The sequence below is a fragment of the Leptidea sinapis genome, chromosome 29 (assembly GCF_905404315.1).
Source record: "Leptidea sinapis chromosome 29, ilLepSina1.1, whole genome shotgun sequence".
Lineage (NCBI taxonomy): Eukaryota > Metazoa > Arthropoda > Insecta > Lepidoptera > Pieridae > Leptidea > Leptidea sinapis.
The window spans coordinates 9,256,661-9,270,780 of record NC_066293.1 but is presented as its reverse complement, the minus strand read 5'-3'; the positions used below and the strand labels follow the sequence as shown (position 1 = coordinate 9,270,780).

At 35.2% G+C, this 14,120-nt stretch overlaps 2 protein-coding genes across 2 annotated transcripts in view; one reads left to right on the top strand and one right to left on the bottom strand.

Annotated features, from left to right (window-relative positions):
- Nucleotides 1-2,266: 2,266 nt before the first annotated feature.
- LOC126973325 (uncharacterized) lies at nucleotides 2,267-3,686 on the bottom strand. The gene has a single exon (XM_050820543.1). The coding sequence runs from the start codon at nucleotides 3,486-3,488 to the stop codon at nucleotides 2,301-2,303; it is 1,188 nt and encodes a 395-aa protein (XP_050676500.1). The 5' UTR covers nucleotides 3,489-3,686; the 3' UTR covers nucleotides 2,267-2,300.
- Nucleotides 3,687-4,468: 782 nt separating this feature from the next.
- The window catches only part of LOC126973322 (programmed cell death protein 4), a 48,026-nt gene continuing 38,374 nt past the window's right edge, over nucleotides 4,469-14,120 (top strand). The window contains exon 1 of the mRNA XM_050820538.1: nucleotides 4,469-4,935. Coding sequence (XP_050676495.1) covers nucleotides 4,680-4,935 — 256 coding nt within the window. The 5' untranslated portion in view covers nucleotides 4,469-4,679. The remainder of the gene's footprint in view (nucleotides 4,936-14,120) is intronic.

Below are 14,120 nucleotides of genomic sequence, written 5' to 3'. Positions count from 1 at the left end.
GTGGGTCTAAAAGGAGGACATTCATAAATCGCAATGAAACGAATATTGCATATAATTTTACTTTATTTTAATCATATTTAGCTGAGCTGTCAATTTTTGCAAGAAGTTCTTAGTTTTACAACAAGATTTTCATAATTAAATCTTCACATGCCATGTTTTTAAAGTGTATTGTGTAAGAATCTATGGGGTTGAGACATGGACACTAAAGAAGGTCGACAGAGATCGGATTGATGCCTTTAAGATGTGGTGCTGGAGGAAGATGCTTCAAATCCCTTGGACAGCATTCCGCACCAACCAATCCATCCTTAACACTCTAGGTGTAAAAACCAGACTCTCATCTATCTGTCTCCGTAGAATCTTAAAGTTCTTTGGACATATCGCCAGAAAAGATGGCCGCAACCTCGAACAACTGATGGTTATTGGGAAGTTACACGAACGACGCCCCAGAGGTTGCAGCCCTATAAGATGGTCTGACCAAATCCGCATATCTCTGGATACCGGACTTCATGACGCACTGCACGTAGCCAAAGACAGACACAGAATATTATATTATCAAAAAGTCCTCAGAGAAACCACGACCTTCAGCAATGAGGAATACGATGCGAGGAGGAGGAGTGTAAGAATCAACAATTTAACAGACTGTATACTAGTCTGTTCCTTTCTTTCCTCCACTGAGGATTTATCAGTGAAAAACTTTTTCTTTTTTGAGGGAGAAAACGAGCAAGAAGCTCACGTGATAGAAATAGGTGATCCACCCATTGCCAGGCTGGCGAAGAGTAGGTAGAAAACATGCAAAATTAGGTATTTTTAGACAAGTGTTCAGGTGAATATATAGCATTTGCAGATATAAACAGTACTTAATCCTTTTACAAATACCCTTAAGTCTTATTTGTAGGTTGCCAATGATTGCTGTTGATTATAGTTCACACTCTCGAGCTATTTTGAACCATTTTTCTTTACTGTTAAACAAGTTTTTTCTCGGCATGACGCGTTTGTTTAGTAAGAAACTTAAAAGAGTTATTCTTATAGCTTGTACTTATTTTGTGTAGGTACATATGTTCAGATTATTAATCAATAACAAGGATTGTAAGCATATAAACTGTATGCACCTGTCAAAATGTTACCTTTTCCACGCAAGAATATTGCTCGATAATATGGTCAGGCGCTTTATTATCTTTGCAAACGATGATGCGCGAACTGTGACGTTGCCAGAGCTAACACTTGCACATACAGAGTGTCTGCCTACCTTCAACAATTAGCGCAGATGTGGTATTATTAGTACCTTTGTTTTACTAGGTTATTACATAGATGGCTGGCCGGTGGCCATATATGACCTCATAATGCTCATGTGGGTGGGATTTAGTGTCACCGGTGGCAGTACGCTTGAAGTTCCCTGAAGGGCCAGTAATGTTCTTTTAATTCCTTTGGCGTGGCAAGAGTGTGTGTGTGGCGAAGAGTGAGTGAGTTAACGCCGGTGCTAACGCGTTTATTTAGGCACTCATATTCAAAAGGCATAGTCCCTCACTCATGAAAGTCAGCCCTTGTCCATCCGATCCAAAAAAAAAGGAGACAATTCGGAAAATTATGGAGAGCATAATTAACCGAGAGCTCTTGGTATACCTAAAAGGACACCAGTTGATCAACGACCGGCTTTCGCTATGGTCGGTCGGGAGGCGATCTTCTGGTAGGTATACCTAACACATATCTATGTGTTAGGTATACCTAACACATAGATACACAGCCCATCTGGGCGGCGGCTATCGAAAGCAATGGTGAAGACCTGGCAGTAAGCCTGGATATAACATCATATATAGCATAAGTCGTTTCTCTCAAAACTTCTATCATTTGGGCTTCCTGGAAGCTTATGCAAGTGGACCTCCAGCATCTTCACTGGCTGCAGCATACATGTCGTAGTCAACGGTTATTTCTCAAACCGGAAGACAGTGAACACTGGAGTGTCCCAAGGCTGTGTGCAGAGTGCTAAAATGTGGGCCGGCTTGAAGTATTGCCATGCTCTATTAATGACGCCCAGCTTCTTTGATCCAATTTGGCTTTGCCCTCTAGATGGCCACGGGAATTGGCAATCGCTCGACATTTTGAGACCCAGTATTCCGATACTAGGCGAAGCTTTAAGGGAAGTGTTGTTGAAGAGTGGTGATACAACAAATGGGGTTTTTTTTACAATATGGGCACTTTCTTTCGGTGTCTTCTCACTCAATTTGTTTCCAAAGTGGTGGTAATTTTTACATAATAAAAAAGATTGAAAAATGATTTAAATCTTTATTAATGACTTCATATATTTATATTTTCAATGATGTACAATCAAATTTGCACACATTTAATATTAGTTTACAATTTTTGGTCTCTACAATTTTATATGGTTCATACAGTTTTAATACACAATTAGGCTTAATACAATTGTTCTTTACATAATCACTATTAATTATAACTAAATATTCTTCATTATTGGAGTCAACTGAGTCTAGTGAAACAATTCCAAATTTAAATTCAAATTTTCTTATTCTTAAATTTAAAAAGTGTCCTCTTGGTATAATAAAATTGGAATTCTCTGCTAGATATCTTTCATGCTGCCATAGAGATACACTAGCATTTTGTTTTTTTAATAATACACTGAGCCTATATGCAAGCCCATCTCTTTTGTATCGCATTCTCTTTGATTTATCTAATCTATAATCTGAGTTCATACTTGACATAGACAAAATTTCTTTATTCATTTGCAAAGGTTGTGATAATTCAGCAATTTCAAGTTCTTCACTAGTTTTTAAGCTTTCTCTGGGGCTTGAATCATATTCAACAATAGAATGATTTGAAGATTGGGAGCAAGAATTAGAAAAATAAGTTTTGACCTTTTTGATGATGTCTACATTTTTATTAACAGCACAAAATTCATCTCTTATTATGTCTTTATGACATTTAAGTTCACTTTTTGTTACATCATTTCTTGTACTAAAGTTTCCATGTTGAATTTTTATTAATTTGCAATGATTAGTATTTAAAACAGGTGAAGGACTTCTTTTTCTAACGGCACAATTTGTTTCAAGTAGTTTTTTGGATACTTTTGGACTCAACACAGGACTTTTAGATTCATTTCTTTGGCTTTTCATACTTGAAGTGGGTACTGTTGTAGTTGCTTTAATTTTAGATGATATATATTGGTCATTTGGAACTGGCTTAACACCGAAATCAGTAATTAATCTTTTTGGTATTAAAACAGGAGATTTTCTACAATTAGATATAGTTTGTTCTTGCGAAGAATCTGAGATTGTTACGTCTAGATTAGGAATATTAGTAAAAAAGTTACTATTGGATTTTCTCTTCCTCTTTCTGTGACATAGTTTCGCACTTTTTGAACCTTCAAAGAAAGTGTTTTCATAATCACTAGAATCACTAGACCAAATTATTTCTTCTGGATATTGCTGCGAGTTGAGAAGTTCGAACTTAGATTTAAAATCTTTCATGTTTTTCATATTAATTATCAATATTGATTTGGTACGAATAAAATCCAGGTGTTTATCTTTCTTACACTAACATTTTAACTACGTTCAATACTGATTGTTGTTAAATTTTAATAATAAATATAAATTAAAATTATTGATAATACTAAACCTTAAAATCATTTTTTGTTAAAATTTCAATATATACAGTAGGTCTCTCAAGTCCACATAACACTTTTTACTCAACATCAACTGTCAAGTGTAATAAAACCATGGTGTAAACCACAGAGTACTTTTAATTAGACTTCAAACTTGGTGTAAACTGTCAAATATTTTTAGTTAGTTTATTTTTTTAGAGCATTGGTAACCAGACCATCAGCTCAAACCAAATTACAATAATAGAAGTTTTAATCATTTTTATACTCAATTACAAGAAAAATCCCCGTTCTAGGGTTATCGGCTCATGTCATTTTGCCTTCATCAGAGAGCACTCTTGTAGAGTAATAGTGCCTTCATTCATCATTCTTTATCATAGACAACAGAGCTCAAATTATTGTATTTACAATACGAACATTTTCAATTAGATACCTACTTAACGAGTACATACAGATGAAAATATAATAATATGATGCTTTACTTGCATTAACTATACTAAGGAACTCGTTAGAATAAATAGTAAATAATATACGCTGACATGGACTTATGCTTTTTCTTTTTGTTTATTTTGATTTTTGACGTATTGAACAAAATAATGCAGCTTCTTATTTCGCTTCCTTTGTTCTGCCATTGGTAACATGTTCAATTTTTTATTGAAATATTTTACCAGTTTTAATAATAAAAAGTAACTTAAATAATATTTAATATATTAATTATCTTGTAATTTTTCCTTCACATTAGTTATCTTAAATACATTCAGTATACATATTAATTAATAATCCATGTAGTGAGTAGACGTCATAACCGGATTTTAATGCGATGTTGGCAGCAATGGTACAACATTAACTTTGTTATTCTGCAAACTTCGCGCCAGTGTGACCTGAAACAAAATATACATACGCATTTAGGTAGTTTGATTTGTTGAACATATTGTGTGTGTTTTTACCGGATATATTGTGCATTTATTGATCTAAATCATACTGGAATCTAACTGGATTCACCGAAAAGCCATTTTCTGTGAAATTACGGTCCGTTTCATCCAACCGACGCCGGTTGTCGCCAGCCACAATGGATGTGGAACGCATTGCGTCCGATTCTGAAAACGTGGCGGTGGATGAAAATGAAAAATCTATCGCTGAAGTAGGCGCTGGTGATGCGGTTGCGGCGTCTCATTCTGGGAAGTTGCGTCGTAAAAGCAAGAAATTTTTGCGTACGAACAGCAAGGAAGGAGCGAATGCGGTTGCCCATCCATTGCCGAAGTTTCGCAGCTGGAAGAACAGCCGCAGGCCACGCAACGGCCATGGCAGGGGATTGCCGAAGAAAGGTAGGCAGTTTTTTTCTACATGTGGCTTATATTAGTTGCTTTTTTTCTAATTACCGATCATGTGGGTTTATAGAAAGTTCTAGAATTCCTAATGATCTGAATAGAGTAACGAATGTACGGTTTATTTGTTTACACTTTTCAACCGGTGAATGGTTGGCCTTGTGTATCGACTATGGTATTACGTTTGTTATGTAAATATATTGTGCGTTTCAAGGTCAAGTTAGTTAATGCGCAATTTTGTAAACACGCAATTTTAAGATTTGACACAGTTTTGAAACATCTTTGTTTATGTATATAATGAATGTATTGTAATGAAGTACTTAAAATTTCTACAGTGTATCTGTTTGAAACCAAGTGTTTTTTTTATGTATAGAGGTTTTGTCCTTAAGTAAAAGAGTTTCTGGGGGTATTGATGAAGACATTTACAATATCATAAAAATCTTTAATATCATCAAATCAGAATCCTACTAATATTATAAAAGTGAATGATTGTATGTCTGGATGTATGTTTGTACTTCTTTAACGCAAAAACTACTGAACAGATTTTGATGAAACATTACAATAATATAGTTTACACACCACAATAACACATAGGCTATAATTTATAAAAATATTGTTGCTATATTATATTAACCCTAAAAATGAAAAGACTTTTTCGTGGTCATGGTTGTTGGCTTTAAAAAGTAAGTCTGAGAAAAAACTGTCGAACACTAAATATAATTTATATGGCAAAACAACATTTGTCGGGTCAGCTAGTAAGAAAATATAATAATAGAGTTTTGAAAATAAAATTGATTAATTGTAAAAGAGTACAGATTGCGTAGATGCACTCATTCCCATGTCCTAAAGCTCTTGTACTCCCTGAAGACCTAAGAAGGTGTTAGGACCTTCAAAATGGGTGGTATTTTAAATTGAAAATTTGAATAGATTTAAGGAGATCCAAGTGACAAGTACAGTGTCATGACAAAAATAAGATATATCTTAAATTGCTAAGTCCAACATCACTAAATAACTGTCAGTAAAATTGTGAAACATTTTAATGAGTGTAATAATTGTTGTCCGGCTGTATCTTAGTTTTTGTAAGTAATAATTAAATGGCAGTGAATTGAACACTCATATTAATTGATAAAGTCTGCAGTGTATTATAATATAATAATTGTTGATGTAGACACACTTTAACACAAATTATACACAAGACAATAATATATTTAATACAAAATACTTACTTAAACATACATAAATACATCCATGACTCAGAAACAGATATATTCATCATATAAATGTTTGTAGCTACTGGGATGCGAACCCGGGACCTCTGGCACAGTTGGCACTGAACACTGGGCTGTAAAGGTTGTCTAATTACTTTATATAATAAAAAAAAATTGAGAATGATATTTTAATGACCAATTTCATTGCCACATCACTTATCACAGTAATTCTGAAAATATTATTTTTACTATGAGATATAAATAAATAAATTGTCTTTGCCAAAATATATTTACACATACAATCATACCTTTCACCCTGAGGGGTAGGCGGAGATTATTAAGACTTCCATAAGTCTATGGAAAGACTTCTTATTAGGCTGTTTCTTATTGCCAGTGCTTCCCAGGGGCATAAAATGATTATGGAAGTCCCAGGCCCAACGGTGTCGGAATAAAGGGCATTTACCAGTGGAAGTCTTCTTTGCACAGGATGCTGGCTAGATTATGGGTACCACAACAGCCAACAACAACAACCTTTTTCTGCTGTGAAGCAGTAATGTGTAAGCATTCTTTTGAAGGGTGTCATAGCTATTGATATTATTGGGCAAATGAGACTTAACATCTTATGTCTCAAGGTGACAAGCTCAATTGTAGTGCCATTCAAAACTTTTGGTTTTTTGTAGAATCCTGAGTAATAGGCACTGCATGGCAATCGGCAGAGTGTATCAATCACCATCAGCTATATGTCCTGCTTTTCTCATCACTTATTTTTATTAAAAAAGGCATGGTTCACACTTTTAAGTGTGGTCGGCATCAAAAACGACAAAAGTTGCAGATTCTGCCTTGAGGATGATGAAATGCCTATTCATCTACTCTGCGACTGCGGCCCACTAATGCATAAGCATAACACAATCTTTGGCGACTACTTCGTGCAACCAGATGGTGTTTGCAACACTCGCGTCAAGTAGTTACTGCGGTTCGTAAAGGCTGCAGGGTTTGACGACGAGCTTTAGTATGAGTGGCGAACACAATAGTTCAATTTTGGACGCGGTGTTACTAGGAATCTTTAGGACTAGGAAATGGCCACCCTCTTCAAATAATAATAATGGTCCTAACCTATTTGTCTGGCTTTTTCTAAAAGCACCAAATCTTGTAATATGTCTTTTAATTTTCGTACTGGACTGAAAAAATCAAGATTTGCATGCTGCTTTGCTTGTGTGTTAAGATTTATCTATTACTAACTGAACCGACAGATGTTCTTCTGTTGGTAATAAAAAAATACTGTTTTATAGGAATTCGCCAATAATATTTCAAAACATCAAGAATTATTTTGTAAAAAATGCTCCCTGTTGTTATAATGAAATTATTTCACAGCGGAACTGTGTTACCGTGCGTCACTAAATTCTCTCATAGAAAATATGTCCATACAAAACAAATATTGAAAATAAAAATAATTATGGGTCCCAAATCGAAATAAAAACTATCCTATCTCGCAAGTTGGACAAAACTTTCACCTCATGAAGTACTCCCCATTATAATCCGTTCATTAGTTTAGGAGTCCATCGCGGACAAACAATGTGTCACGTAATTTATATATATTAAGATTTATTAATTCACGTGACATTTGCAGATTACGAAAACATAAAATGTAACTTTTACCCAAGTTACAATTATACACAACTAAATCCTTTGAAAAGTGTTTTATTTAAATGCATAATACTCTTGTCAATCAAAGAAAATACTACCAACAAAATATATTACTTTATTTAGCAGATGTTTGATTTGTTTTTCAAAACAAAACAAAAAATATATGTTTTGATTTGTTTTTCAAAACAAAACAAAAAATATATGTTTTGCTCATATAATTTAAAGACTTCTCTCAATTCCTCACGCATAAAATTAAAAGTACTGTAATTATTATTATTAATTATCTGACGACCGATATAGCCCAATGGTTAGTGACCCTGACTACTAAGCTAGAGGTCCCGGGTTCGAATCCCGGTAGGTGCAATCATTTATATGATGAATATGGATGTTTGTTCCCGAGTCATGGATGTTTATATTTATTTATTTATCAAAGATACAATGTAACATTACAGATTAAATCTAAAGCGTTACAAAGATATTATACTAAAGAAAAAACAAACAATGAAAATTATAAACTAGTTATCTTATTTTATAGAGCTTACAGGCATCAAACTCTCAAATCTTTTCTTACATTCTTTGACCAAACATTCCATCGAGCTGGCAAATAGATCACACTGTGGTGCTACCTCAAGTACAGAGTTTAGAAGACAGATGGCTCGTATTACAGGCGTGTGCTTATGCGCTTGAGTGCGTGCAGGTGGCTGCGCTAATAGTGCGTAACGCCGCGCGCGTACGTACGAGGTCGGTACAAAGAAACGCAACAAACGTTGTAATAAGTATACGCAGTCCACTCTGCCCCGAATTATTTTGAGAACAAACTTAGTAAGAGCTACGTACCTACGTAACTGCAGTGAATCAAAGCTCAGATGCCCTTGTAAAAAGAGTGTTGGGTACATAGATGGATAGTATCCATATTGCCTCTTATACAAATGTCTAAGGAATTGTTTTTGGACTTGTTCGATCATTAAAGTATATTTGCTCTCATGTGGGTTCCAAATAACTGAGTTGCACTCGAGAATACTACGGACTAGCGCCGTATAAAGGATACGAAGTGCTTGTATGTATGTTTATGTAAGTATATTGTATTAAATATAATATCATTGTCTTGTACCCATAGTACAGGCTATGCCTAATTTGGAGCACGATAATTTGTGTAACAGTGTGTCAATATTATTATTTTTATTTATTATTACAATAATTTGAAATTTTACAAAATCAATTCAAACAGTGGTGATAAGCAAATAATTTATTGTGATGTTGGTTGCAAATTTATATTATATATATGTTAAACTGCTTTACGGATTGAAAATATTATCATACAAAAACAAGTGATAAACACATGCTACAAGGTGAAATTCTATTTTAAATTATTATTCTCTGTGTAGGGTGACTATGACTTGATATTTTCTTTATCTTTCAATAGCTAACTAGAAATGGTCATAAAGACTGCTAATTTACATTTTTTTACATATTTATAAATTTAAAATTAATAGGCTATTTTTGAAGTAAAATGTCTTTAAGAATGCTTGATTTGGAGAGTAATCTGGTGTATGCGTGACAAGAGTGTTACGAACGAAACAAAATTTCTTGATTATTTCGTAATATCTTTACGATTTTTTTTATAAATTGTGTTTTCTTCAAATGTAAAAAGATAGCACGAGGAATATTTTTAACATCTTGCGTTTTACACACACTTTTTTTTACTAAACTGTTTTTTTATTATAATAATTTGTTCATAATCAATAACTTATTAATCGCAAAATGTCAGCAAAAGTATTCATAAATATTTTGTCCCAAATACTGTTAAAGTGTGCACACCCTATTCGTATCAATTGTTTTCGAGCTGGCGAGTTTAAACTGCGCAGTTGTATTTTTAGACGATAATACCACGCGGTTTGACGGGATAATAAATAACCTCTATTTGTGTGTCATTTAGAAGTTTACATTTGTATTTATAAATTTAACTAGCTGACCCAGCAAACGTTGTATTGCCGATATTAAAATCGCGATACAAAAGTAATTGTTGATCGTAGATGGGTGAAAATTTGAAGTTGTATGTATTTTTTAATTCTGACTCATAATCAAACTTCAAAATTAAAAAAAACATGTCAAAAAAATTTGGCGTGGACCACCCTTAACATTTAGGGGGATAAAAAATAGATGTTGTCCGATTCTCAGACCTACCCAATATGCACTCAAAATTTCATGAGAGTCGGTCAAGCCGTTTCGAAGGAGTTTAACTACAAACACCGCGACATGAGAATTTTGTATATTAGACTAGCTGTCTCGACAAACGTTGTTCTGTACAAAATAAATAAAATACTGATTTTTTTTTATAAATTGCCAATAATATTTCATAACATTATATTTGGTAAAATAATATGCTCCCTGTTGTTATAATGAAATTGTTTCACGACAGAACTGTCAAACTTTGCGTCAATTAATTTTCTCATAGAAAATATTATGTCCATACAAAACAAATATTGAAAATAATTATGGGTTCGAAATCGAAACAAAAACTATCCTATCTATCAAGTTGGACTTAGTTGCACTCCATGAAGTAATCCCCATTAAAATTCGTTCATTAGTTTAGGGAGTCCATCGCGGACAAACAACGTGCGTAATTTATATATACACTCAGCGGCACAATTAACCGCCCACCTTGATTTTTTACGATTTTGTGGTTGGAGCTGGTATGCGGCTTCGAACACGTCTTTTTAAATTGTCCCATATGTGTTCAATAGGATTTAAATCTAGGCTCCGGGATGGCCATGTTAATTTTCGAATGCCGACGGTATCCAGGTACGCGGTAACAACTCTAGCAACGTGGAGGCGAGCGTTGTCCTGCATTAATAAAAAATCTTCACCAATAAATGGAGCAAATGGCATTACATGAGGTTCCAACACTTCTGTTACATACCTCTGAGCATTTATTCCACCTCTTTCGAAGATAACCAAGTCGGTGCGTGCTTCGTAAGTAATCCCGCCCCATATCATGATAGAGCCACCTTGGTAACCTACTGTTTCCACAACAGTACATGGTGCAAAACCTTTCATTCTTGCGTCTGTATACACGCTGGCGACCGTCAGGACCGTGCAAGCATATTCTTGTCTCGTCAGTAAACATAACATTCTTCCATTGTTCCATATTTCATTCGGCGTGCTCTCGGGAAAAACCAAGTCTTTCTCTCCGGTGGCCTACGAGCAATTGTGGCACTCGAGATGGTCGAAAAGCTCCAAGGGCATTCTCTCCTAGTCTTCTTCTCACTGTTCTTTCACTCACTTGAACATTGCGAACCTCACGAAGTTGGTTTCGTGCCTCAACAGCTGTAGTAAACCGATTTCTTAGAACATTGGTCACAAGAAATCGGTCGTCACGAGCGGAGGTGCATCTTTTTTGGCCCTGTCCTGGTCTTCGCTCATAAGAGCCAGTTTCCCGAAACCGTTTCACTGCATCCCTTAAGGTGGTACGTGCGACACCAAGCTTCCGCGCCACGTAACGCTGACTAAACCCTTCGTCGATAAGAGCGACGGCTCTCGCCACTGAATAAGCATCAAATGGCATGTTTGTAATGTCCAAACACTCGCTTAAAGTTACGAAACCAAAACAAACTCAAATTGTTTACTTTTAATGCCACTGAAGCAATGTAAGCAGTATGGCAACGATAACATAATGAGACGAAGTTCAATATTTATCCTATTCACAACTTATGCGTAAAAAAAACAAAGTTAAGTGGGTAGTTTGTAATTTTTTCGTCACTACATCTCTTTCACACTTGACTTATTTATGCCCAATAACTTACAACTGCGATAACATCAAAATTTGCCACTTTAAAAGGGTGGGCGGTTAATCGTGCCGCTGAGTGTATTAAGATTAACATTGGACGTATCTAATTTTAATAATCGTAATGCGCAGTATGAAGAAGTATGGACATTCATTCACATTATTATTATTATTTATGGAAAAGGAGGTCAAACGAGCTTACGGGTGAAAAAAAGTGATCACCGCCGCCCACATTCCCTTGCAACACCAGAGGAATCACAGAAAGCCTCGCCTTAAGGAAGGTGTACGCGCTTTTTTTTAAGGTACCCATGTCGTATCGACAGTTTGGTTGTACGTGGAAGTTTTGGACCGTTTGTGGAGTTTTGTTATGTGTGGTGTTCCTCCCATTGCTGTTTTCAAGGAACTTTCGTCCAGCAAATTTATTGAAGTAGGCGTTACTTTGCGGAAATCCATAATTATACAAATGATTTTAAGTTTTCTTTAGTGTTAATTCCGCCAATATTTGTTTTTAAACAATTCACACGTGTTTCGCCTCTACACGAGGCTCACTCTCGTCGAGTTCCGACGAGAGTCTCGTGCCTGATTTTGCCGAGACAACAATCCTGAGGATGCCTCGTGTAGAGGCGAAACACGTATGGAATTGTTTAAATATTGGCGGAATTAACACTAAAGAAAACTTAAATCATTTGTATAACTTTCTTCCACGTACAATCAAGATGTGGAACGAGCTTCCTTGTGCGGTGTTTCCGGGACAATACGAGATGCTTACCTGCAAAAACGTACACTTGTCTAAAAGACCGGCAACGCTCCTGTGATTCCTCTGGAGAAAAACTACAAAGAAATATAGAAATCTGAAATATTAACAAAGCCGTATTATTAAATAAAATATTAACTCTTTGCTGGTAGCAATTAACTAAATGCCAAACAGCATGAACATACGAAACCGGTCCGAAACAGAGCCACACCTGTCATGGCACCCAAACAACATTGCCTCGTCGTTTGGCGTCAACTTGTTGCGAATAGCTCATAAAAAAAAATAAGAATTTTTATTAGGCTATATCCATGAATTATGTCGCACGAATTTCATGATTTTTGACCCGTGGTTGTCACAACTGGTCAGTTACTAACGGCCGTTCCCAATATACTATCGGCAGATAGAGATAAATTACTACCTTCTACTGTCAGTAATTAGCTGTCAATAATCTGAAGCTGTCCCAATATACCCGATAAGTCATTCTTATCGCCTTATATTGGGACGCGTGAAATGCAATTTCTATACAAACTACTATCGCTGGTAAGCTATACGTCTGTCGTCCCATTGACAGACAGCGTGTACGGATAAGGTGAGTTACCGTCGATAAGTTTATTGGGACAGAAAAGTCAACGATAGTTTCGATTTTTATCTCAAGTAAGAGATAGACTGAGTATTGGGAACCCATCTACGATCAACAGTTACTTTTGTATCGCGATATTAATATCGGCAATACAACGTTTGCTGGGTCAGCTAGTAATAATATAAAAATAATATCTTTTTTGTTTAGAAATGTTTTCTGAAACTACCTAACATGAAAACATTTTTAACACAGTGTGATAAAATATTTGTAATTTTCTTATAACAGCAGCATGGAAGCACCACTACACTGATTGAGAATGTTTACAAACAAACATGTGAATACGTGACATTATGACACCGCACGGCGCGGAGCACGCTAGAACGGCCCCCGCGTTCTCCACATACCCCGCTGTCGCCTGGTTATGTTTACTAACAATTTAATGATAACAAATGTATTATTTGTTAACAATTTTGTTTAGAAATGTATACCAAAGAGGATGGAAATACTACGTAATAAGAGACGGGACTGCCTAAGTAAAAATTGAAATTTAGCTTAGTACTAGCTGATCCGACAGACGTTCTGTTCTGTCAATAAACGGTTCGAGAGATATGGTGAATGCGTGGGTGAGATCGTGACACGACAAACTATATATGTAAACGTTTCTTGAGCTTCAACGAATCTATTACAAAAGATTTCATTGAGATCGGTAGAATAGTTTAGGAGTTATAAAAACATACAAACATACATTCCCTTTTATATATATCAGACTAGCTGACCCGGCAAACGTTGTTTTGCCATATAAATTATTTTTAGTGTTTGACCGTATTTTCTCAGACTTACTTACTTAAAACCACGACCACGAATAAGTCTTTTCATTTTTCGGGTTAGTATTATAATATAGCATAAGACATTCACAAAAAATGTGACTGTGTAAGAAAAATTTTAAAATCGTTTCAGTAGATCCAGAGATTAAAAAGAGTAGTATTTATTCATCAACATTTCAATGTTTTTAAATTATTTTGCTATTCGGAATGGAACATTATAGTTTTAAAATTATAGCCTATGTGTTATTCTGGTGTGTAAGCTATATTATTGTAAAGTTTCATCAAAATCCATTCAGTAGTTTTTGCTTTAAAGGAGTACAAACATACATCCAGACATACAAACTTTCACATTTATAATATTAGTAGGATAAAACGTGCAGTCAATTGGCCT

Coding starts and splice junctions, on each gene's coding strand:
- LOC126973325 (XM_050820543.1), bottom strand. CDS start 3,488: ATGAAAAACATGAAAGATTTTAAATCTAAGTTCGAACTTCTCAACTCG.